This window comes from Mesoplodon densirostris, chromosome 7 (assembly GCF_025265405.1).
Source record: "Mesoplodon densirostris isolate mMesDen1 chromosome 7, mMesDen1 primary haplotype, whole genome shotgun sequence".
NCBI lineage: Eukaryota > Metazoa > Chordata > Mammalia > Artiodactyla > Ziphiidae > Mesoplodon > Mesoplodon densirostris.
The window spans coordinates 110,777,606-110,802,279 of record NC_082667.1 but is presented as its reverse complement, the minus strand read 5'-3'; the positions used below and the strand labels follow the sequence as shown (position 1 = coordinate 110,802,279).

The 24,674-nt window shown below is 55.5% G+C and overlaps 1 protein-coding gene across 1 annotated transcript in view; it reads left to right on the top strand.

Moving 5' to 3' along the window:
* Window positions 1–24,674, top strand: part of DSCAML1 (DS cell adhesion molecule like 1) — a 342,119-nt gene that overhangs the window by 243,279 nt on the left and 74,166 nt on the right. Inside the window, exons 5-11 of the mRNA XM_060103740.1 lie at window positions 3,725–4,003; window positions 7,466–7,741; window positions 10,012–10,308; window positions 11,756–12,028; window positions 21,235–21,513; window positions 21,943–22,062; window positions 22,941–23,117. Of these exons, the coding sequence (XP_059959723.1) occupies window positions 3,725–4,003; window positions 7,466–7,741; window positions 10,012–10,308; window positions 11,756–12,028; window positions 21,235–21,513; window positions 21,943–22,062; window positions 22,941–23,117 (1,701 nt within the window). The remainder of the gene's footprint in view (window positions 1–3,724; window positions 4,004–7,465; window positions 7,742–10,011; window positions 10,309–11,755; window positions 12,029–21,234; window positions 21,514–21,942; window positions 22,063–22,940; window positions 23,118–24,674) is intronic.

The following is a 24,674-nucleotide window of genomic DNA, read 5'->3' as shown; positions in this document are numbered from 1 at the left end:
AGGGGCCCCAGGAGTGACGCGGGCCCTGATGTGATGTGATGTGACAAGGCAATCTACAAGCAGCTTGTCTCGGCAAAAATGCAACTGACACCCAAGCGAGGCAGTGCAGAAGGAGATTCGTGTCAGGAGGGCTCAGGCCTCCGCCCACAGCCTCACATTTCAGATCCACTCCCAGAGCTGAGGGCAGGGGTCAGCCCCAAGGCAGCTTTCAACTGAGATGTTTCTCTGCTTAGTGGCCAGAACCCTGTGAGCTCCCGGGGCTGGTGGTCGGGAAGGGTGTCATCCCTCCCTGGCCAGAAGCTCCGGGCCAGCCCCTGGAATCAGGGATGGGAGATGCAGCTGGGTGTCCTGGCAGAGCTGGGCCCTGCCAAGTCACCTGGTGGCTGAGGGTGTCTGAGCCCGGCACACCCCAAGGGATGGCTGCCCCTCCTCCTCACCAGGTCCAAAGGCAAGAGGAAGGGACAGCAGTGCCTTATCGATGGTCATTGGATGAGGGCAGCAACCACACCTGTGGTTTTTTCAGTTCTCACCAGGTGTTTGATTAAGTAATAGGGAGGGACGGGGGAAGGAGAGAGTGAGATGTATTGGAAAAAGGACTCAGGAATCAGACCAAGGTTTCAGGCTTAGCCTCAGCACTCACTAGCTGTACAGCCTGGCATCAAATCAATAATGTCTCCAAACCTCAGCTTCCCCATCTGTAAAATGGGAGTGACATGTTCTCCTTGGGGTTGTGAGAATTAAATAGGGTGCTGCGTGTAAAAAGCTTAGCGTGGGGCCGAACACATAGGAAGGGCTCAGTAGAGAGTACCTGCTCTGCTTGTTTGGGTCGTTGTTACTGTTGTTCTATTGTCGCTGGATTATTATTCCTACTACATCTCAGGGGGCGGGGGCGGGGAGGGACTTTTCATTTTTCTGTTAATTCTCTGAAGAGGAGGCAGTTGTGAGAAAAGTCTGAGCCCCCTAAAAATACAACCTAATAACCCTTCGTCACATCGAGGTGCTTTTTGGAGTTTGCCAAGTGCTGTCATGGGCATTAGCTCTGTGGAAGAGGCACCATCATTTGCATTTATAAAGGAGGGCACCAGGGACCAGTGAGGCTGAGAGACTGGACCAGGGTTCCCTAGCTCACGGGGTGCCGAGCCAGGTGGAGAAGTCATATTCCAGAGCAGCACTGTTCAGCCAGCTGGGAGAGGTCCCAGCAGCTCCCAACCCCAACCCCGGGGCACACTGACCCCCTACCCCTCGCCAGCCCAGCCCCAGCGTACCCCCAGAGATTTCTCAGGACCAGGCCATCTGTCTCCCAGCCCTGCACTGGCCCTGGCAGCCCCCGATCCCCCCAGGCTGTCACCATACACGCCACAGCATTTTACTTCTGCTCCAGAGTAATGAAAGAGGTTTCTTTCCCTCAGAATTTAATTTCACGCCTGAGACTCGGCGATTAATTCCATCCCCACCCCCAGCCCCTTCCTCCACTGCCCCATGGGCCCCTCCGCTTGTAAATTCTGCGGTGCGCCACGGAATTTGTGTATTTTGCATCAATTAAGTGTCACATTGAGTAATTCTTCCCTGGCACCGGGTTTGTTTAGCCCAACCATTCCCACAGGATGCGGAAGAGGCCGCAGAAGCTGGCAGGGAGGGAGGGCGGGCGGGCGGGGTAGAATAGTAATCGCCGGGCACGTCTGCGTGGTGGGTTAGTGTCACTCGAGCTCTTTGACACACATTTTGCTCTGTTGCCCACAACAGCCTTAGGAGATCTGGAAGCAGTAGTATCACCTCCACGTGCACACGAGGAAACTCAGGCTCTGGGAGATCATAAGACTCACCCAAGGTCACACGGCTTATCAGTGACCCAGGCCGACTGGTGCCTGGGTCTCCTGATTCCCAGTCTCAGGCTCCTTGTGAGAAGCCATGGACAATAGGGAAGGAGCAGAGAATCTTCTGGAAAGTTCTTTCCCCGGGGGGTGGGGAGCATTCCTAGCTCAGCCTGTCTCCAAAGGGGGCAGGGGGGCGGGTGAGCTGAGGACAGAGGAAGTTTCCCATTTAGTCAAGAAGGGCCAGGAGGGACGTCAGCGCTCTCACGGTTCACTCTGGAGCAGAATCCGGGGTTAGATTATTCCGTCTCAGACCCCATTTACTGAACAAGGGTGGCAGAGACCTGGTTCCGGATCTTGGCTCTGCAGTGTGATCTGAGCAGGTCACTGCCCCTCTCTGGTCTCCAGGTCCTCATCTGTGTGTGCCTTCCGAGTCCCTAAGCCAGCTCTACTATTCCATGAGCCTGTCAAGTTCTGCCATGTGCAAAAGGCAGACCACCGGCCCACCCCATGCCCACGTGCCCCCGTTCACCCTCCCTCAGACGTTTATGGTGCAGCAGCCCTGCTCTGTGCCAGGCACGTGGAGATGCCGTAGGGGATCAGTACCGCCTCGAGGAGCCCTCGGCCTTCCAGGGGAGCCGGATACATGGCCTGGTGCCAAGTGCTGTTGGCAAGGGCCTGGGGGGAAGTGGCGACAGTGGTTGCCCCTGGGAGGGAAGCGGGGTGGCTGGGTGCAGGGGTGAGGGGGGACTCCCTTTGCACTGTATGCTCTTCTCTACTTTCTGAAGTTTTGTCATGTGCATATTTGCACTTTTCATTCTTTTTCTTTAAAAAGAAAAGGCTGCTTGAAAATAAAATGAAAGAAAAGGAAAACTCTGTGGGAATCCAGTGAAAGTGGCCTGAGGGAGGCATCCAGAGGAGGTGACGTTGAAGCTGGTTTGTGAAAGATGAGTAGGAGTTGGCCAAGCAGAGCAGGCTGGCGGACAGCGTGCTGACACCATGCCCTGAGAGGGGAACTGGTGAGATCAGAAAGGGGTTGGGGGGAGGCAGGCCAGGCCAGGGACCTGGTTGGCGTGAGATCACAGATCCCAGAAGGCCTAATTCAGGATAAGAAGTGTGGATCGTAATATGTAGGTAGAGGGAGCCTATGGGAGTTTTACATCAGGGGAAGTTCCCCGGTGGGCAGAAAACACAAAGAGGCCTTTTAGGGTGAGAACTAGACTGAGGTAGCGGCCAGCACGCCGCCCACGTAACACGGGCATCACACACAGAACCCCACCCGTGAGGGCCTAGGCCTCCTGCAGTGTAGGGCGCAGGCCCACAGTCGCTGCTTTCTCTAGGTTTGGGAATGCAAAAACCAGAAGCATCGTTGGGGTAGCCAGTGTGTTTTGTGGAAGGCTTAACTTCCGAATCCTCCTGGGCCCCAGTGGAAAGGCACTGCCCCCTCTGAGCCTGCCCAGATTGCAGGTGGGAGGAGACAGGAGGGGACAGGGATGCCCATCCTTGACAGGCCCAGACTGAGACTGACCAGAATTGCAAACCCAAGATGTCATGATTCTCATGTCACAGGGACTGTTTGTATGAAAGTCTCTCCCTCCCTGTGTCTCTTGCTGTTTCCCTTTTTCCCTCTGTCTGTCTGTCTGTCATTCTAGCCTAGTCTGCCCACCATCTAGCCTAGTCTGCCCACCATATCCTCTCCTCCCCCAGCCCCTGCTCCCAGCCGTGCTTCTCAGGGCCTCCGTCTGGCCCGAGTAGGAGCGTTTCGGCCAGAGTCTGGGGCACAGGGAGACACAGTGAGCCTCCCACACTGGGTATCATTCACTCCGGACACCAGTGGGCAGCAAGTTCTGGGGGCCTGCCTTCCTGCTCCCACCCAGGGCTGGCCAGGACCTCTCGTGTTCTCTGCCTTCCAGACCCGGCCGAGTCGATCCCCACCATCCTGGACGGCTTCCACTCCCAGGAGGTGTGGGCCGGCCACAACATGGAGCTGCCCTGTACCGCCTCCGGCTACCCCATCCCTGCCATCCGCTGGCTCAAGGATGGCCGACCCCTCCCAGCTGATAGCCGCTGGACCAAGCACATCATGGGGCTGACCATCAGTGACCTGCGGACCGAGGACAGTGGCACCTACATTTGTGAGGTCACCAACACCTTCGGCTCAGCAGAGGCCACAGGCACCCTCACAGTCATCGGTGAGCGGGGAAGCCCCTCTTCCAGCTTCAGTAACCTTTGGGAGCACTGCGTGTGGTGGGGAGGGGCATGGGGGCAGCCGCCCCTGCCTCTGGCCGGCCCCAGGGGATGATCCCCTGGTTGGGGAAGGCAGGTTGGTGTCCTGGGAAAAGCACTGGGTTTGAAATCAGAAGACCTGCCTTTTGGTTCTGATATCACCAGATAGTAGCTGACTTGGGGAAAATCATATAACCCTGGGCATCACCTCTGTGCCCTTTGCTGTCAAAGGGGATAATAACCCTGGCCCTCCTACCTCCCAGAGGTCACGAGGGTCAAAAGGGACAATGACGGTGATGTGCTAAGCTCACGGGGCTTCTCAGCTTCTCGGGAGGAGGCAGAGTCTATACTAATGATGGCAGAGTCCATCAGAGGACATATGAACCCACCAGAGGCGACATGCAGAATATTTAGCGATAATTAATAGAGGTACTGATTGATCAGGGCAGATGCTGGAGGTAAACAACCAAGGCAGCCTTTCCAGGACCTGCCGGCTGGGCATTAGCTCTGGTGCTTCCTGTTCCTCCCCATCCCAGAGCCCCAGGGTCCAGGGAGCACGTGTGGAGAGCAGGAGGTCTTCACAGACCCCTGCTGCTGCTGAGCTGCCGGAAGGGCAGAGAGGTCGAGGCAGAGGGGCTGAAGCTAAGGAAAGAGCCCCGGAGGGGGATTTAGGAGACCCAGGGGCATCTTTTGCCCCGCCCCACCCCCGCCATTCCTCCCTCGAGTTCCCTGCTCTCGGGGCTGCAGGGAAGGTGTTGGCGGCCGTGGGGCTGGGATTTGGAGCTTTGGAGCTTTGGAGATTTGGAGACCCAGGATTGTGGGATCTCACTCCTATGGGGCCGCAATAGCCTGAGTCCTTGAACTTTGCACCTGGGGGCGTTGTGAAGGATTCGGCCTGGGCAGCAGAAAGGGGCTGTGCAGAGGTGATCCCATCGCTGTCCTGCAGAAAGGGCCCCCCTGCCGTTAAGACTGACCAAAGATGCTCTCCGCCCAGCTCACCACCTATCTCATGAGCACAGAGCTGCAGGTCTGCGGACCCTCAGGTGGACCAGAGAACCACACAGAGCACACCCGCTCCTGGCCTTCTGGGCCTGCTGTCCTGTCACCCTCAGCCCAGATATGGGCCCAGTGTCCTCCCCATAGTCAAGGGGGTCTTGACAGTTGGAGCACATTTATCTGCAGTGTGGGGAAGAGACCCCCCCCTGCGAATTCACTGTGAAGCTGGAAGAGCAGAAAGAGCCCCAAGAAATGCTCTGGGAGCAACAGTTCATAATACAAATGCTTAGGTTACAATCCTGAAGGCCTGGGGGGAAGGGGCGGTCCTCTCGTATGAACAAACCCTGGACCGCAGAGTAGGCAGATAGAAGGACCAGGATTAGAACCCTCTTGACCTAAGCACTGGCCAAAATTGTTTGGTCTAGAATTACCTTCAACCCTCCTGCTATACACACACACACACACACACACACACACACACACTCACACTCACATTCATACACACACACTCTCTCAGGGAACAGATCAGGAGGGCCACGTACCCCCAAATCCTTGGAAAATTAGCAAACCTAACTGAGCAATTTGGTGTTCAGAGCTCCTGCCTCAGGACAGACAGGCAGGCAGGTACTTACACACACACACACACACAGGCAGATGTGTTGAAAGTTCACATGCCCACCTCCCCATACACACGTGCACACATATATGGTGCCCATATACACTCACAGATACACACGTTCCTCCACGTAACACACTCTATTCCTAGAGCACGCACACAGGCACACAATAAGTAACTGCCTACAGCTGTGTGCACGCACCGCCTGCCCCCGCCCGAGTGGAAGGGTACACCTCATTCTCCTCTGAGACAGCTCCCCACCCTCTCCCACACTGGGCTTGACTGGACGACCAGGTTCAAAGGGAAGTGACTTGGCTTTTCTCTGTCTTCCATCCTTCCGATAGCTCCTCTCTGCCAGGTTCATGGAGAGGAAAGCAGTGCTTTCCGTACTCCGCATCATTCTGCCCCCAAGCCTCCCACGCATCCTAGCCCGTGCAGGGGCAGTGAGGAGACAGCGGCTGGCTGGCAGGGCCCCGAGAGCCCTGGTTGGTGACCGGGACAAGCAGGATGCCACCTCCGTCATGCTGCACTGACACTTCCTGGACAGCGGGCAGAGGCTCTGGTAGTGAATAGGGAAAGCACAGTGTGAGCAGACTTGTGTGTGCTTTGACCGTGCCCCCCCAGACGGGCCTGCCATGACCCCATCTCCTGCAAGCTCCTTCTCTGGGGGTCCAAGGCTCCTGCAGCCCTCAAGCTCCTGTACAGAACCCCAAGCCCATGGAGATCAAGGGAGAGAGGCCAGGTTGGGGGTGGTAACCAGCCAGCCAGCCAGTCAAGCGATAAACCTGACTCAGACAGCAGTAGTGACATAAAGATGAGGGACACCGCCCTGCTTTCAAGTGGCTCAGAGTCCTGAGGGAGAGATAGAAACAAAGTGGTGATTAGAAGACCATGACCTTAGTCTTGTGTTAGTTACACACAGGGAGCCCCAAAAGAGAGATCTTTAACCCAGCCTGGGAGAGGAGTGGTGTCCAGGAAGGCTTCCTGGAAGGGGTGACACCTGAGTTCAATGTGGATGAGTAGGAAGTAGGTAGAGGGGGCAAAGAGTGCTCTAGGTGAGACTCTGGGTGTGCAGGAACCTCAGGCAGGCTGCTGGTCTAGACACTGCATTGCTGAGAAGGGCGCCAGGTCCCCAAGGGCCTTGATGGCCTTGAATGCCACGCTGAGTTTTTGGGTGCCGTGGAAGTTCAGAACAGGGCAGTGGCTGCAGCATGGAGAACCGATGGCGGGACATAGGGAAAAGGGGGGCAGGGAGAAGAGAGTACTGCATGGGTCCAGGCCAGGAGCTGCAGGCCTGCATCAGGACAGGGGTGGTGAGGATGAAGAGCAGGGGATTAACTGATGCATATAAAGGAAGTCAGACCAGCAGAAGGTAGCAAGTGGTTATCTGTATAAGTACAGGAGACAGGTGGCTCAGCCACGGGTGCCTCCCTGGTTTCTAGGGTGGGTGACAGCGAGGACAGTGAACCAGCCAAGCTCCCATCCTCCTCATGAGCCAAAGGGAGCTTCCCAGCCCCGCCCAGCCAAAGGGGCCTCATCAGGAAAGCACAAGCCATCAGAATAACAGACGTAGAGACATCTCCTGGCCTCACCCTGCCATTTAACAGATGGGTAAACTGAGGCCTAGAGAAAGGAATTTGCTCGTCCTGGTCCCCCCTGCTACAAGGAGTCTTGGAGACAGAATCGGGGCCTCCTGACTCCTGGGGCCTTTTGTGACCACAGCTCACTCCTAGCCACACTCCACTCACAGGGAGTCCTTTTTCTTTTCTTTTCCTCCCCGCTTTCCCTCACCTCTCCCCTGCCTGGTCTGGCGCAGACCCTCTTCATGTGACCCTGACACCAAAGAAGCTGAAGACCGGCATTGGCAGCACCGTGATCCTCTCCTGCGCCCTGACGGGCTCCCCGGAGTTCACCATTCGCTGGTACCGCAACACCGAGCTGGTGCTGCCCAACGAGGCCATCTCCATCCGCGGGCTCAGCAACGAGACCCTGCTCATCACCTCGGCCCAGAAGAGCCACTCCGGGGCCTACCAGTGCTTCGCCACCCGCAAAGCCCAGACCGCCCAGGACTTCGCCATCATCGTGCTTGAGGGTGAGCTGGGGCCGCTGGGGCAGACGGGAGGGTTCAGGGCTCCTACAGCCCGGCCAGAGGCAGGAGGCATTCATCCAGCACTCACAGCAGTCCAGGCAGATGCACTATCTTATTTCATCCTCCCAAGGGCCCTGTGTGGAGATACTTTTTTTTTTTTTTTTAATAATAACCATTTTGCAGTTGAGGAAACCGAGGCTTCGGCCACTTGCCCAAGGTCACACAGCCCTGCTAAGGAAGAGGGCTGGGGTTTGAACTCAGGGCTCTTAACCGCCATACTCTGTTGACTCTGCCCTTCCAAATTACTAGAACTTCACTATTAGAAGGGCCTTCAGTAGGGCCTCAAAGGCTCTCGGTCTCCCGGAGGCTCCGGAAGGGTGCTGGGAACCTCTGGATTTTTGCATCCTCTCCCTGCCTGAGCTCTCTTCACAGCAGGCCCTGTTTCTTACCATGGACCTGGCTTTCTACCTGCTTCTCTCTCCTTTTAAAGCTACCAACCCCCCAAGGTTCCTCACCCAGAACCCCTGTGTATGGCTGTTCGTGTCATTCACTACACAAGGTGCCCAACTAAGAGGGTGAGGATTGAAATCCAGCTTGCACTCCACTTACCAAGCCATGCACCCACACTGGGCTGTGACCATGCAGGGGAGACACCTTTTTCTTATTTGCGCAAAGATGCGGGGGGGGTTAGCAGAGGCCCTATCCTTACCAACAAAGTTAGTGGTTCCCCAGCTCCTTTGTTGCTCCCATAATCCTGTTCCTTCCAAGGATTTTTTACTGTGATAACAAAAACACCAAACCTGGGCAAACCCCACGGGTATCTGTCTCACTGTTACAGCCCAGGGGTCCTCATTCCTTGGCAAGTGGCCATGAGAGCTGGGCATCCATCGAAACTAAGCCCTCATCCTTCACCCAGTGCCCAGCAAACTGCCTTCCTCAGCCCCTACCTCCTCTTGTCCTGCCCTCTCCCTGGTCTCTCTTCCCAATGAGGAAACACATCAGCTGGGCGCAGCCTAGTGTGAAATGGGTGCCTTTCATCTCAGGGGACCTCCTGTCTGAACTACTCCCCTCCCAGGAACAGACTACTCCCACCTAGTGCATTTTCTCTCTGGGGGCTACCCGTATGCCGTTGGTGGATCTTACAGGACAGCTGGTGCCTGCCAGTTCAGAGCTGGGTGTGGAGAATGAGGCTGGTGAGAGGGGCAATGAGCTGGAAGGGAGGGGCAGCCAGAGAGGGAGGGCTGGGGATAGAGGCAGAGGAGAGGCCAAAGGCAGTGACCGCGCCAGGCAGCACCAGGCTCCACCAGGCACCAGGCTCTCCCCAGGTTGGAGATGAGGGTCTCCCTCAGAAATGGGGCCAGGGACTGGCAGCCTGAGTTAACGTCAGCATTTTGGTGTGAAATGTGGGTGGGATGTAGAGTGCCATGTTACATTTGCCTTGCTTTTTTTTTGTATGTTTGTTTTGGTGTTTGACTTTTTCAAGGATTTAGCACCTATTTTAATCCTTTACAGCAATCCTGTGTGGGAGGATGGCCAGGGTTGATGATGACATCCCCCATGATCCATGGAGGAAGTGGGGCCCTGGGGGGTTACTTGTCCTGTCCAAGGTTATTCCATTAACCAAGACTTAAGCCCCCAAACAGACCCCACCACCACCACTGCCCCTGGGCAGCTTGCATTTTAAGGCTCAAGCTTCAGGCTTTTGCTAACGGAGCTACAGCACCAGCACCCCTCCCACTCGAATCAGAGCTGGAATTGGACCGTTCAGGTCCTGGTTCCACACAGAACTAACCTCTGAGCCTCTATGGCTTTATTTAAAAAGGGAGGAGAAAGAGGCAGAAAAGGAAAAGTTGAGAGGAGCTAACATTTATTAAGCACTTACAAAGTGCTGTGTAAGCATCTTTAATGCATTAATTCATTTACTCCTCACAGCATCAGTACCAGGAGGATATTTATCCAGGAGGATATAATCATTATCCCCATTATCTCCATCCTCCACAGAGGGGAGATGGAAGGACTCAGAGAGGTTAAGTAACTTGCCCAAAGACACAGAGCTAACAGGTAGCTGAGGGAGCATTCAAACCCAGGAGGCTTCATTCACGTGCACTAAACAGGGTTTTGCGGATGGTACGTGAATCTTGGAAGTACGCGGAAGTGCTTTACCATTGTTATGTCCTCCGCGTTGCCTCCTCCCCATGACGAGGTGGGGTGGCCTGGGGGGATGGTCTCTCTGTGACTCGGTGACCCTTAAGGGGGCTCCTCGCTCCCTGCAGACGGCACGCCCCGCATCGTCTCATCCTTCAGCGAGAAGGTGGTCAACCCCGGGGAGCAGTTCTCACTGATGTGCGCAGCCAAGGGCGCCCCGCCCCCTACCGTCACCTGGGCCCTGGACGACGAGCCCATCGTGCGGGACGGAAGCCATCGCACCAGCCAGTACACCATGTCCGACGGCACCACCATCAGCCACATGAATGTCACGGGGCCCCAGATCCGCGACGGGGGCGTGTACCGGTGCACGGCACGGAACTCGGTGGGCAGTGCTGAATATCAGGCGCGAATAAACGTAAGAGGTGCCTGTCTACATTTAAATATCAGAATAGGCTTTTGAGTTCCTTTGCCATCTCTGTGGTTACCATTCTTCTTGTGGTGATTAGTACTTATTATTAATCGTCATTTTGATTTTAGTAGAGGTCCCTCTCCTCTCTCTCTCCGTTGCCCTGCCCTCCACAAGTCCCATCGTCCATTCGTGTGTGTGTGTGTGTGTGTGTGTGTGTGTGTGTGTGTGTGGTACACTTCGCCCCCTTTGCATTCCCATTCCCCATCCCTCTTCACCCCTCCCACAATCCTGCCCCCCACCCCGTTCCTCCCCATCAATCTCTCTGGCCCCAGGTACCCTAAGCACTCCACTGGCGCCTACAGTCCCACCAGGGCCTTGCAAGGCCAGGAACAAGGAAGGGGCAGTGGGGCCAGGCTTGCCCTCTGATAGGGGTGTCCACCGAAGCTGTATCCCACTCCCACAATACTCCAGGAGATGTAAGCAGCCAGGAGCCAGGGCACCAGCATCCCTCAGTCCAACCTCCCCTGGCTACCCTCCAAGACCCCAGCCATCAAGAATAGGGAACTCAGGCTGGGTGAGGGTGCCCCAAGGCAAGCACCTTCAAGAGAGGGGGAAGGAGTCCTCAGGGTGACCATCCCCGTGCCTCGGGTCTCCAGGTTGCTGTGGTGAGAGCAGAGGATCCTCAGAAGCTCTCTGCAGCCCTGTGACGTCAGACGGGTCCTCATCTGACCCAGCCAGTGAGCCCTGACACGAGAGCACAATAGGCGCAGGGGAGTGGGAGAGAAGGGGCACCGGACTAGGGGTGCTGGTGGCTGTCGTGGGCACGGGGAAGGGGAGCGGGGGTTCACGCTAAATTCACCTGTGCCAGGTGTCCGACCACCCATGAGAAATGCTGCCTCCCTTTGGCCACCCTCCCGCCCTCTCTGAACTGGAAGGGGACAGAGCTGCAGGGTCGTGGGAGGTGCCTGGTCCTGCCCCTCATCTACTGGGTGGGGAGCTGGAGCTATTTGAAGCTAGTAATAGAGACCATGGGTGCCCCCAGTTCCAAGCCCCCAGTTCCAACCTCTGCCTTTAGTCTTGTTTTTGTTTTTGTTTTTTTGCGGTACGCGGGCCTCTCACTGCTGTGGCCTCTCCCGTTGCGGAGCAGACTCCAGACACGCAGGCTCAGTGGCCATGGCTCATGGGCCCAGCCGCTCCACGGCATGTGGGATCCTCCCGGACCGGGGCACGAACCCACGTCCCCTGCATTGGCAGGCGGACTCTCAACCACTGCGCCACCAGGGAAGCCCTCTGCCTTTAGTCTTGTAAAAAAGGCCTCCCCCTCCCCCTGCCAAATTTCCATCTCCTAAGAGTTTCCGAGTCCAAGCAACTGAGAAGAGCATGGCGGGGCAGCGCCCAGTGGTCCCTGGCTAACCGCGCCATCGCCCCTCCTCTCCTCCTCCCTCCCAACTCCTGCCCAGGCCCCCCCAGCATCCGGGCGATGAGGAACATCACAGCTGTTGCCGGGCGGGACACCCTTATCAACTGCAGGGTCATCGGCTACCCCTACTACTCCATCAAGTGGTATAAGGATGCTCTCCTGCTGCCCGACAACCACCGCCAGGTGGTGTTCGAGAACGGGACCCTCAAACTGACTGATGTGCAGAAAGGCATGGACGAGGGGGAGTACCTGTGCAGCGTCCTCATCCAGCCGCAGCTCTCCATCAGCCAGAGCGTCCACGTGGCCGTCAAAGGTAGGCCTTCCCCCCGCTGCCAGCCTGAACCAGAGCCCTCCTGGTCACCCAGGGTTGTGGGCCGCTCTTCAGCCAGCCACTCAGGCAGCAGCAGGCAGTCCTGAGGGAGTGGAAAGCCACGGAAGAGAGGGCTCCGGCCTGGAGTTTGGAAAAAAGGGGGCGGGGTGGAAGATTGCTGGGGGCTGGGAGGGGGGAGATTGCTGGGGGCTGGGAGGGTGGAAGATTGCTGGGGGCTGGGAGGGGGAGATTGCAGGGGGCACCTAAGAAGGCCACGGGTACCTCTACATTCCAGTTCCTTCTGTGGGCTGCAAGTCAAGACAGCACTGGCCCCAGGGGCATGAGGGGTCAGTGGCACCGGGGCAAGAGGCCCAGGTCAGAGGTGACAGGCTATATTGTTCCCCTGATGTTAGCATGGAACCACCCAGAACTCAGCAGGGCCCACGAGAGACCAACAGGTAGGAGAGGGGCAGGAGTCAGAGAGCAGAAGCAGCAGGAGGCTGGGTGGAGGGTGCACATGCTGGGGGCCCTGACTCCCTTCCAGGGCGCAGACTGGCCGGCCGAGGCTGCTTTATGGGATGGGCAAGGACCTTCCACCTGCTAATGCAGCTGGAGGCCTGGAGAGCACCGCCTGGTCCCTAAAATCCTCCTCCCTCCCAGGCCCGCCACGCTCACCTGGGTGAGGTCTGTGTTTTGTGCGGGGCTACCTAACACCGTGCCTGGTACACGGCAGCCATTCAGTAAATGTCTGTGGATTAAACAAATGAATGCATATAAATGAGCAAATAAATGAATTCGTGACTAGACGACAGCTGTCCCCTGGGTTTAGGGGCTGTGCGGGGGTGTGAAGCTCCCTCCCAAATACATTCTTTGGAACTGACAGGCCTGGAGATTGTCTGGACAGTGGGTGAAGGCAGGGTGGCCTGGTCACCTAGGAGGCAGGACGGAGAGGTGGCGCCTGCCAGGCCTGGCTAAGGAGAGGTCAGTAAAAGCCAGGCAGCGGGGGTGGAAAGTCACTGGGTCAGTGGTGGCCATGTTGGGTAAGGGGCTTATGTCCCTTTCTGAAGAGCCAGGGAGGGCTCACGCATATCTTCAAGGGACAACATGAACCCGGAGAGGGGGGCCAGCCTGTGCCCTAGGGCCCATGGGAAGGAAGAGAAAGCAGGGGGGTCCGGGCCTGGAAGGGGGCCCTGGCACAGGCGGAAGGCCCCAGAGGGCCCCAGACTCCTGAAGCAAGATGGGGTGGAGGCCTTGTGGACAGGAAGAGGGGAGTCTGGGGGAAGGAAAGGTTTGGGGAGACAGATGCTGCCTCTGTTTTGGGCCCCTTCACGCGTGCAGTGAAGATGGGACCTCCCGGGGCAGGTGTCAGGAGAACAGCTGGAGAAACGGTAGGTAGCAGCAAAACGTGCAATCAGTGCTTCTCCCCTCCGCTCCTTGTCACCAGGGCTCACTCTCATCGGCACACTGGGGCCGTGTCACACGCGCCCTTGTGCATCCACCACCTGTCACAGCGCCAGACAGTGTGTGTTTCTTGAGCTGAAACTGAGACATTAGTCTGGGTTGGAGTGACTTTCTGGGAAGCCTGGCTCTGAGCCTGAGAACTGGGGGACGGGCTGTCTCTGTGGTCCATCTCCAGCCTGAGGAGGAGAGAGGAGACCCTAATAGCATCTGCCTTGCTGCCCCCCAGCCAGGCTGAGGGGCATCCTGGCCCCCCCCCCCTTTCAGGCTACAACCTCTGCCCAGCCCAGGGGCCTTGTGCCGGCAGGAACCTCACAGCCCCCAGGCCCCATCCCCAGCCTGCCTCCCGTTCCCAGCATCTCGGGGCGAGCCGCCTGTATCCATTTCTGTCACAAGCCGTGGACCGAGAGCTGACGGTGTCAACGTCACATATTAAAACGCCGAACCTTTGCTCTACACCCTTCACGCTCCTGCACCAGCGAGCATTTGGCCGGGTTTGTTGGCTTAAAAAATAAATAAATAACAAGGCTCCAGCGAGCCTCTGAGTATGCGGAACATCCTGAAAGCTGCTTCTGCTCATCAATTATTCAACCCCATTCAGGGAGCGATCAGTCCTAATGAATTGAATCGGATGCATTCCGTCTCAGCGACTCGCTGGGCCTGTTGTGATTGTGCTGAGCGACCGTGTCTCCCAGCCCTGGGAGAGGAAAAGGGACGCGTGCATGCGTGCGTGTGTGTGTGTGTGTGTGATCTCAGAGGGCAGAGCCCCTACACTGGGCACATGTGGCTCCCGGCACACAGCACAAGCTTGGAGTTCAAAAGCAGGGGCATATGTGTGTGTATAGTACACAGGCGTGTGTGCTCACATGGCCCCTTGCCTACCCGCAGGGTCTGCAAATCCAGCCCCAGAAGGGCTATAGTCACTTGTTTTCTTTCCAGACCGAGAAGCAGCATTTGTATGAAGGCTCTGGGACCCTGTGCCCCTGCCTGTCCGAAAGCTTAAACCCATCATCCCCGCTCTCTCCCAGTCTCCCTCTCCCCACTTCATTAGAATGCACTTTTGCAGAAGAACCCATCAGAGCTGATTATGAGCATGCTGCTTGATTAGCTGTTGTGTGTTCTAAGAGCTACTCAAGGAGGAGGGTGGAGGAGGTGCCCCTGGGCGTGGAAAGGGGCCCCGACTCTGAGGGAGAGAGGGACAGGGCCCAAGGGCAGCACTCTCCACCCCACTCCTGCTGCCTGGCTGGGACGTGCGTCCCACCCAGAGGATCAGAGCAGAGACCTGGAGTGTAGGAAAGGGTGAGTGGGGGCAGGACAGGGCACTAGAAGCTTGAGATTTGTTGGAAGTCCTACCCCCCATCTCTCTGTGAGGCCAAGAGCCCGCAGGCAGGGCGGGGCATAAACCCACGCTGCTCCATGAGCTGGAAAAACCTGACTCCATTCCTTCTGGGACTGCTTGTCTTCTGATGAATTTTTCAAACACTGAGCTGAGGAGAGCAAAACACACCAGACACACATGCACATGCATGCACACACATGTGCAGAGACCTGTGTACATGAGTACACACGCATGGACGCACTGTACGCATTGTATGCACGTGCATGCAACAAATGACACATGTTAGCCTGTCCACACTTGCACACATACACACATGCAGCTGCATATACACAAATGTTCCCTCTGTCTGTATCCTCCTGTGAAGCGACATTCCTGAGCCACAAAAGGTGGCTGCAGGTGCTACCACAGAGAATGTCACCTAAGTGAGCCTGTTGTGATCCAGCAAGGCAGGAGGCCAAGGGGAGAGAGGGTGAGGAAGCTTCAAGGGCTGCCTGGGCTTGGGTGCATGTGACAGTGACTGGCAGGGGAGAGCCAGGCTGTGGGGAAGGCGAGTGCTTGTCTCTGGGCACCCAGAGTGATCCTTGGCAGGATGCCAAGAGGAGGACCCAGAGATCCAACCTAGATTTGGTGTCTTTAGGGCCCTCTGTAGCTGAAAAATAATGCAGCATAAAAGCATCTCTGGGCACGCAGGCCGAATGTTTAATTAACTAAGAAGGCAGGGCTGCAAGTGGGGCTTCTTGGCTTTGGCTCAGTGAGGGAACATCTCCACCCAGGCATCCGAGTCTCCGGAGCCAAAACAAGGGCATGAGGTGCTTTCTGCCCATGCTCAGTAAGGCCAGGACCCAGAGGTAGTGCCAAGACACACGCACACACACACACGCACACACACACGCGCGCACGCATCCTCACTCCCTAGTGCCTGTACTCCTCATCCACACTCTTGCCTCCCTTGCTGCTCAACAAGTCCCTGCCGTGTGCTTGGAGCCTTCAGGGAGGCCCCCTTCCACCCTAGAGAATGTGTTGGGGGTTTCTATGATCAGGGGGCTTAAGAGAGAGCCAACCCCCTGGCCAAATGCCTGCCATTGGCACAGGTGGAGTTTTGGAAGGAACACACCAGAATCCAGAGGAAGGGGGCACAACAGGTTCCACAGGGGCAGATTGCCAAATGTACTGGGGGGAGGGATTGCCAAGGATGCTGCTGCCAACAGCCCTTTTCCTCGGCAGAGGGAGCCGGGAGCACAGGAGCAGGCATCCTCCTTACTGGACAGGCAGCGACCACGGTGATGGCGGTGTCCACGATGAGGAGGAGGAGGAGGATGAAGCAGTATCTATTTATTCATTCAGTGCCGTTAACTACGCACCCACTATATTCCAGGTGCTATTCTATGAACACAGCTGTGCTCAAGACAGACAAAAATGCCTGCCCTTGGGGAGCTTACATTCTATTAGGGAAATGGTTAATAACGTGAAATCTGTAAAAGATGTCTCATGTCAAATAGGGAGCGGGAATCAGAGTGCCAAGGGGCAGGAAGAGTGGTTTGCCATTTATTTATTTATTTATTTATTTATTTATTTATTTTTGCGGTACACGGGCCTCTCACTGTTGTGGCCTCTCCCGTTGCAGAGCACAGGCTCCAGACGTGCAGGCTCAGCGGCCATGGCTCACAGGCCCAGCCGCTCTGCGGCACGTGGGATCTTCCCGGACTGGGGCATGAACCCGTGTCCCCTGCATCGGCAGACGGACTCTCAACCACTGTGCCACCGGGGAAGCCCTGCAATTTTAAATAGGGTGGTCAGGGAAGGGCTTCCTGAGAAGAGGGGGTTGCATTAAAAAAACTGACGTGAGTTATTAATATTCCTATAATATTATACTTGTTACAACTGGAAAATCAGCGTCAGGCTTTAGAGATTACTTCATCCAACTCTTCCGTTTTGCAGATGAGAAAACTGAGGCTTGGGGGCAGAGACAGGGTGGTGGTAACGAGGCAGCTTGCCCACCTCACTCTTGGATTACAGCGTCTTTCCCCATCTCCGTGCTGCACAAGCAGAGAAGCTCCAGCTTCACACAGCGCCCATTCTCTGCTAAATGGTGCGATAAATTAAAAGGTTCGGTCCCGAAGAGAGATCATGAGAGACACCATAAAGTGTTTATGGGCTGGGCTGGTGGTCAGCATGCCCTCCTCTGTGCAACACCCCCAAACAAGTGGCCCAAACAGCTTTATGGTGGCCAGGACCACAGGGACGGCCACGACCACTGTGTCTTCTGAGCCGTGCCAGCCTCTGACCTCTCACCACCACAGCATCTTGCTCTGACCCTGCTTCCCTCACAGCTGACTGAGTTGCCCTCTCACCAAAGATGACTGTGGCCAGAGCAGGGCTTCCAGAGATAAATCCCTTGGTTATGTGGCATCCATACCCCTCACATTCAGGCCATGTGCTGGGGAAATGCTAGGAGTCATGGGCAGGAGGGGAGTCCTTGTGGACTATCAACCCTGAAGAGGTCCCTTGTCATCACCGCCATGGAGGTGATCCGAGCCTCAGCTTCATCGTTCACAGAAGTGGAAATGGACATACACACACGCTCAACGAGCCCATGTCCACCTCTGAGCGCAGGGGAGACACCACAGACTCACAGTTCAGAAAGCAGTCCCATGTCCACATCACGGGGCGCCCCACCCTGCTTCTCAGAGCCTCCCACTCACAGCCTCCTGCTGGTATTCAACGAGCCCGTGAAGGAGCCTGGATCCCTAGGCTTTATTCTCCCTCCAGGCGGTCCTCATGTGCTGGGGTTATAGGGTTGTCGGAATGCCAGCCTGGAGCCGAGGAATTCTGTGAGCAGCTCTGGCCTCTACCACTCCCACCAAGGAGCTTCTAAGGGGACACTTATCCCCCCACAGAATCACACCTGCCCCATCAACCTGCAGCAGAGCAGAGTGGGGCGGGAAGTAAAGAGCCTTACTCCTTGGACCCCTGGGGGTGATCTGGCCATCTACTTCCAGCAGGGCAGCAGTGCACTAGAGAGCTCTGGCTGGCCCGGGTGAATGCCTAACCCCCACCCCAGGATGGAGGTTGGCTGCTGTTTCCTTCCCTGGCCGCTCGAATTGCCATCAGTGTTATTCCTGAAGACCGGAAGGGAATGACAGCCCCTGGTTGGCCTCTGCCTCTTGTCCCAGCCTTTTCCCACACTCTCACTCCATATATTTTGTAAAGCACGTGCATCCTTTAAGCCTCAGTCCAAATGCCACCTCCTCTATGCAGCTGCGCTCACCCAACCAGATGACGCCTCTTCTCGTCTCTGAGTTCAGTATCTGTGTATTCAGGTGGTGCTTGTCCAATAACCACTGAGGGAAATGTCTTAACTTCCCGAGCAAATGCTATGCTTCTGGAGGCTCTATCCATATTTTAAGCATGCTTCTACTTTCCCCAGCCCACACGGAGCATAATGCCTTCACAGAGCAGGCATTCCATAAATATTAGATGAATTAGTTAATGAATGAATTAACCTGCCTTAGTAACTTATTCCATTATCTAAATCCCTTCGTACTGAGAGAGACAATCTTTCCCTTGCCTGAGCTAAATCTCCCTGCCTAGTTTCGGTCTCCATTTGCTCTCTCCTCAACAGAAATGGAGCTCTTGGCCATCCACCCCTGGGGCAAGGCCCTCTCCTCTCTAGGCAGAGCCCCCCAGCTCCTTGCTTGACCCACGCATTCCCCTCTGCAGGCCCTCATGACTGCCACGACTCTCCCCATGTCCCTAGGGCTCTTAAAGGAGCCAGCTCTAGTGCTAGCAAGGGCCTGAACCTCAGGAAGAACCAAGGGAGAAGCTCCCAGCTCCAAAATTCTGTAGCATAAATACAGCATCTTGAGGAAGAGGGTAGAGCTCCCTCTTTTTCTGGATGAACCCCCATCCTGTGCTCTTCCTACCCCTTGCCCACCTCATAGGGAAACTTCTAAGGTCAACCCAGGAAATGATATCCAGACATATATTTATTCATTTACTCACCTGACAAGCATTTATTGGCCTCCTACAATTTGCCAGGTAAATAAGTCCTAGTTACTGCCCTGCAGGAACTCCCAGACACCCAGGGAAGGTGGTAATGCAAACAGATACCCCACCGGCATGTGATGAGTGCCATGATCAAGGTGTGAACCAGGTGTTGCAGGGCTGTGCAGGAGGAGGGCAGGCTTCACAGAGGAGGTGGTACTGAAGCGGGGTCTGAAAGGATGGAGAGGAGTTTCCCACGGGGCCTGCTGGGCTCTAGATTTGGATCTTTGTGGGAAGGAAGACTGGACCAGAATTGGTTCTGCTAAAGCTAAGGAGACAAACTGGCTGGCAGATCCGGGTCTCTGCAACAATTCCATCAAAAAGTCCAAGGAGGCCAGAGGACTCAATCTGACCAAAGTACCCCAAAAAGGGCAGTGGGAGGATCAGCAGAGCCCAGCGAGGAATCTCTGGGAAATCTCAGCAATGAGCATTGGGCCATTACTAGAGTCAGGGTTCCAGAGAAATCTCTCTAGAGATATCCAAGGCCCCACAAACCACTCAGAATACTGGAGGCAAGGCCCCAGCCCAGGGAGTAGCCGCAGCCAGAGTTTGGGGGTGGGGAGATCCAGACAATGACCAGAGCCCCAGAAAACCTGGCTGGACTGAGGACCTGGATTTGGGCCCATGCCATGGCGGAGCACACATGGTGGTTATTTCCACCCAGGGCCCAGCTGTGTTCACCCAGGCCTGGGCTGAATTTCGGAGCTGTGGGTGTTTATGGAAAACCGATGGAGCCCCCATGGCCAGAGTGAAGGGTAAGGTGGGAGGTGACATTGAGAAGATCAGCTAAGGCCCCTGCTCTCATCCCATAGGGCATGGGGGCAACAGCCCTTCTAAATGTCACTTCCTCTGGACCTAGAACTCTTGACCAGGAACTTCCCCAGAGATCCAAAGGGCTGCCAAGGGTTTTGCCCTGTCCACACCTGGCCACTTCACAGGGGCCGCTTCCTACTGAGCCCTGAAAATCCTTGGGGTGCCTTGGGCATGCATATGATGTCACCTATCCTTTTCCCCTCAGGGTTCACCCCCTGCTATGTCCACTCTGGGTGGGGAGAGTAGCAAGCTTCCAAGGAGGGGTGGGGCTGGTGCCTGGGAGAAGGCCAGAGGACTGTGGACAGCCTTGTAATTTAATTATTTGACTGCAGAAAGGATATCTCATCTACTGGGTGCCCATCCTCGTTAAGCTAATTGTCTCCTTCTCTCTCTTCTCCCCCCACTTGCTGGGGAAGTCACTGTGGCCTAATTGAGTTATCATAAAGATAATGGCTGTTGCTCTAGCCAGAGCTGAGAAAGGAGGATCCCTCTTGCAGAGGCTCAGGCTCCAGACAGGCCCCCCCCAGGGGCTGAGATGTGGGCAGTAGGAGAGGGGGAGGGCCAAATCTCTGGGCGGTGGAGGCTATGTGGATGACGTTTAGCTGGGTGAGTCTAACCAACTGGTTATCTCGCAGACGATAGGGCTCCCTCTCTGCTCTTTCCTGCCACCCATGGGGAGCTTGTTTATGAGACAAAGGGGTCTCTGGTCTGGGCATGTTTGGGGCTTTCTCAACAAGGCAACCAGGTAGCATAAGAAAGAGAGCTTGGACTTGGAGAGCAGACAGATCAGGTTTCAAATCCCACAGTCCCCTCTTATGAGCTGGGTGATCTAAGGCAAATGAATTCTCTGCTCTGAACCTCAGTTTTCTCATCTGTATAGTGGGGACAATGAAGCCCATATCACATTATTGGTGGGAGGTGTGTATAAAAGAGCTGGAAACAACCAGTGATGGGAGCTTCCTCTCGCCCGTCCTGATGCATGAAGACAATGGGGTGGGTGATGAGACCTCTACAGGAGGAGACCAGGCTACAGCAGCCTGGCTTTAGATGAGCAGCTGTGGGGTGCACATGAAGGACAGCCTCAGCATCTGAGGCACATCATCTCTATCCATCCATCCCAGGCCCCCAGGCATCTGGGAGACTCAGCTCTGGGATGAGACAGTGAGCACAGGGGCACCGAGGAATGGCAGGGAAGTCGGGTTAAAAGCTGGGCAGTGTGTCAGCAAGCAGACAGGAGTCAAGAAGCACGTGCGTCATCACCATTCAAGTTCCAGTACAAATCTGAAGGTCATGATTAGTTCAGGCCAGCCCAGGCCCTGAACAGAGACAGCAGATCCAGGCCTGGGTGGGCCGAGGGACGGGAGCCAGGGGACAATGACGGGGCACCCCAGGAGATTCTGCATATATGGGAAAACAGGCACCAGTGCCCACGGAACTCTATTCACAGCCCACCGCAGGGTTGGGAGGAGCCCGAAGGCCAGGCAGGGATGGGCATGCTGCTGGCCAGGCTGGGGAGAGTGGGGGCCTGACAGCAGCACTCCCCTTGCCTTCCCAGTGCCCCCTCTCATCCAGCCCTTCGAATTCCCGCCTGCCTCCATTGGCCAGCTGCTCTACATCCCCTGCGTGGTGTCCTCGGGGGACATGCCCATCCGCATCACATGGAGGAAAGATGGACAGGTGATCATCTCAGGCTCGGGCGTGACCATCGAGAGCAAGGAATTCATGAGCTCCCTGCAGATCTCCAGCGTCTCCCTCAAGCACAACGGCAACTACACATGCATCGCCAGCAACACAGCGGCCACCGTGAGCAGGGAACGCCAGCTCATCGTGCGTGGTGAGTGAGACGGGCCAGCGAGGTTGGGAGGAGGAAGGGTCCAGCTCTGTCTGCTGCTAAAAACACTCTCTAGATTTCAAGTTTAAATCATGGGCTCAGAGAAAGTTGACTCTGTCAGGGGCCTTAAAGATCAAGAGGTTCAAACCTCTTCCTCTCCAGGCCAGGACACTGAGGCCATGAGAGGAGAAGACCCTGGCTCAGTTGGTCACTGGTGAAGTCAGAATTGGCACTCAGAGTTCCCAGCTCCCAACCCCATGCGACTGGCAAAAGCTCTCAACATCTTGGGTTTCAGATGTTCAGAGGTGCCTGCTCCCAACTTTATAATGGTCCAGGCCGGGCTAACATTGAATGGAAGGTGCCCAAAGCCCCCAGAAAACCTATCAGAGACCGAGATGATCTGTTCCTCCCCCACCTTCCCTCTTTCTGCAGTGCCCCCTCGATTCGTGGTGCAGCCCAACAACCAGGATGGCATCTATGGCAAGGCTGGTGTGCTCAACTGCTCGGTGGACGGCTACCCCCCACCCAAGGTCATGTGGAAGCATGCCAAGGGTAAGCCCCTGGCCAGCCAGCATCTCTGAGCATGGCCAGGGATGGGGTGGGGAGGATGCTAATGTGATTTGGGCCTGGTCTCTACACATGCCTCCTAGCCCTGGGTTCTGAACTTTAAGGGGACCCCAGGCTATACCTGAACTGGAAGTCATCCTCGGCTACCCCTAAAGGGTCTATGGACCAGGAATAGCTGTCATGCTAATTCCAGATTTCCTCTTGTCCCCATAGATTGACCTCTCCCCTCCCCGCTCCAACCCTAGAACTCAATATACTCCCCAACTCTCCCCACCCCACCCTAGGGTCCCAGAGTCTCATTGACCCCTGCTTCTCACCAGTCAAACGTATTCTGGGATCTTGGTCCTTCTTGGAACCCAACTTCATCCCAAGGATGCATTCAGTTTCTGACTAAGCCCTGCGCCAACCTCTTATCCTTACTGTGTCCATGGCTGACTCTGGGGCAATGGGAGGAGGTATCCAAAGCCCCCCTTGGAGGATGGCTGGCTTCTTTCCCAGGCCTGACTGCCTACAACCAGGCAGCTGCCATTTGAGGGCTCAATCTTCCCTTTGCCTATTGCCAAGTGGCCCAAAGATAACTCTTTCTTCCCCTCCAAGGAATTCAGCCCAAAGGAAGCTCAGTGCCAAGGTGGGCATTGAGCTGAGGCCCCCCAACTCCATACCTCAGATCTGAGGCAGGGTCAGCCTTCTGTGAGGGTCTTTCCTGTTTCCCAGGAAACAAGAACTATGTGAGCCCCCAGCACTCTGGGGATGCTACAAAATGGCCCTAGATCAGCAAGAGAAAAGTATCAGGGCCATTCCTTGAGGCACTCCAACCCTCCCCAGCCTAGACACCAGACCTCCTAACTGCCGCCTCCTTTCAGGGAGCGGGAACCCCCAGCAGTACCACCCAGTGCCCCTCACCGGCCGCATCCAGATCCTGCCCAACAGCTCGCTACTGATCCGCCACGTCCTGGAAGAGGACATCGGCTACTACCTCTGCCAGGCCAGCAACGGCGTGGGCACCGACATCAGCAAGTCCATGTTCCTCACCGTTAAGAGTGAGTCTTGCCCCCGTGCAACCCTCCAAACACCCCCTGATCATAGACCGAGGCCCATCTCTGCACTCACCCTGCCTCCCCATTTGGTTTCCATTGCTCCTTCTGTGAAGGGAAGGCAGGAAGGATGCCTACACAGAAGTGGGCTTGGGAACCTCTGATGGGGGATTCAAAAGCACTCTCATCTAAAACAATGGCCTCACTCTAAATGGCCCCAGCTCACTCCACTCCAGTCACGATAAGCTCATGATTTGCTGTACCACAGTATCATACGACAGCCCATTTATTTTGCTCTGTAGGTTGGCAATTCCATCTGAATAGTCATATCAAACAAGTTCTTTCTTTTATTTAATGTACACCTGCTAGTGTATAACCTGTTTGTGGCTTAGCAAGAAGGAGACCATGTATGCGATGTAGGAGATAGGCCTATGGGCAGAAATCCTGGGTTCCAATTCCACATCCGTCTGATGAGCTTCCTGGCTTTGGGCAAGTGACTTCACGTTTCTAGGTTCCTTTCCTCACCTGTGCTAGGGGTTCATTCCCAGCCCACTCAGCTCCCCAAATCATCGTAAATAACACAGGAACGGATCATGGAAAGGGGAAGAAGCTTTGGAAAAGCCAAAAGAGCAATAAAACTCACTCTAGTTCAGTACCATATCTCTGGCTTCTAAATCCCCAGACCTAGAGCTGGAATCAATGACGTTGAAGTCTAGAATATCCCTGAGTTCTGTTAAGTCACACACAGACATTCCTACTGGACGAGCCTATCCCTTTACGCTCTTAGGGGTCTGTATAGTGAGCCCCCAGGAATCATGTCAAGACAGTGTCTGGCCCTTTGTCATGAAACAGACCATGGGCCACGGAGAACAGCAGTAAGAGCCTGAGTTTTAGCATCTGCCCAAGCCAACTGTGAATCTGGGCGTCGTGTGGTAATTACAGTGACCTCTAACTGGTTTCCTTGGCCTCTGTATCTCATTTTCCTGATGTACAAAAGGAGGGTCAAGAGAGCTCCTTACCTGTTATGTTTTGTATCAAGAGTAAGTCAGATGACATGGATAACGCAACCAGTATGGTAACTGGCACCCAGTAGGCCGTCAGAGATTTAGCCACCAGTTTTGTTTTTAACGGGAGACACTCCAAGGTACGTGTAGGAAAGGCAGCTGAGAGCAATGCCCAGTGTGCGGTCTGCCCAGCGTCTCCCTGGAGTCCCCACCTTTAAGAATCATAGCTTCTTTATCGCTTGCCAAAGCCTCACTCACTCAGCACAAGACGGGGAAGCCCCAGCAATCGATCGATGCTCGGGAAGCTCCAGGCACCGGAATCCCCGCCCTGGGGAGCTCTTCCCTCACACTATCAAAAAGCACTTTGTCCTTAATAAAACCAGGCAATCAATCTACATCCCTCAGCCGGGGAGAACTTTGCTAATTCTGCCTGCGTGAGGCAAGAGGAATAGTAGGCACCTCGTGCAACTATCGCTGTCCTTGGTATTTGATCCTTATCTCCCCACCGTCAGCGGGAGAAAAGAGCCCAAGCTCTCAGGCTTTTTTTTTTTTTCTTTTG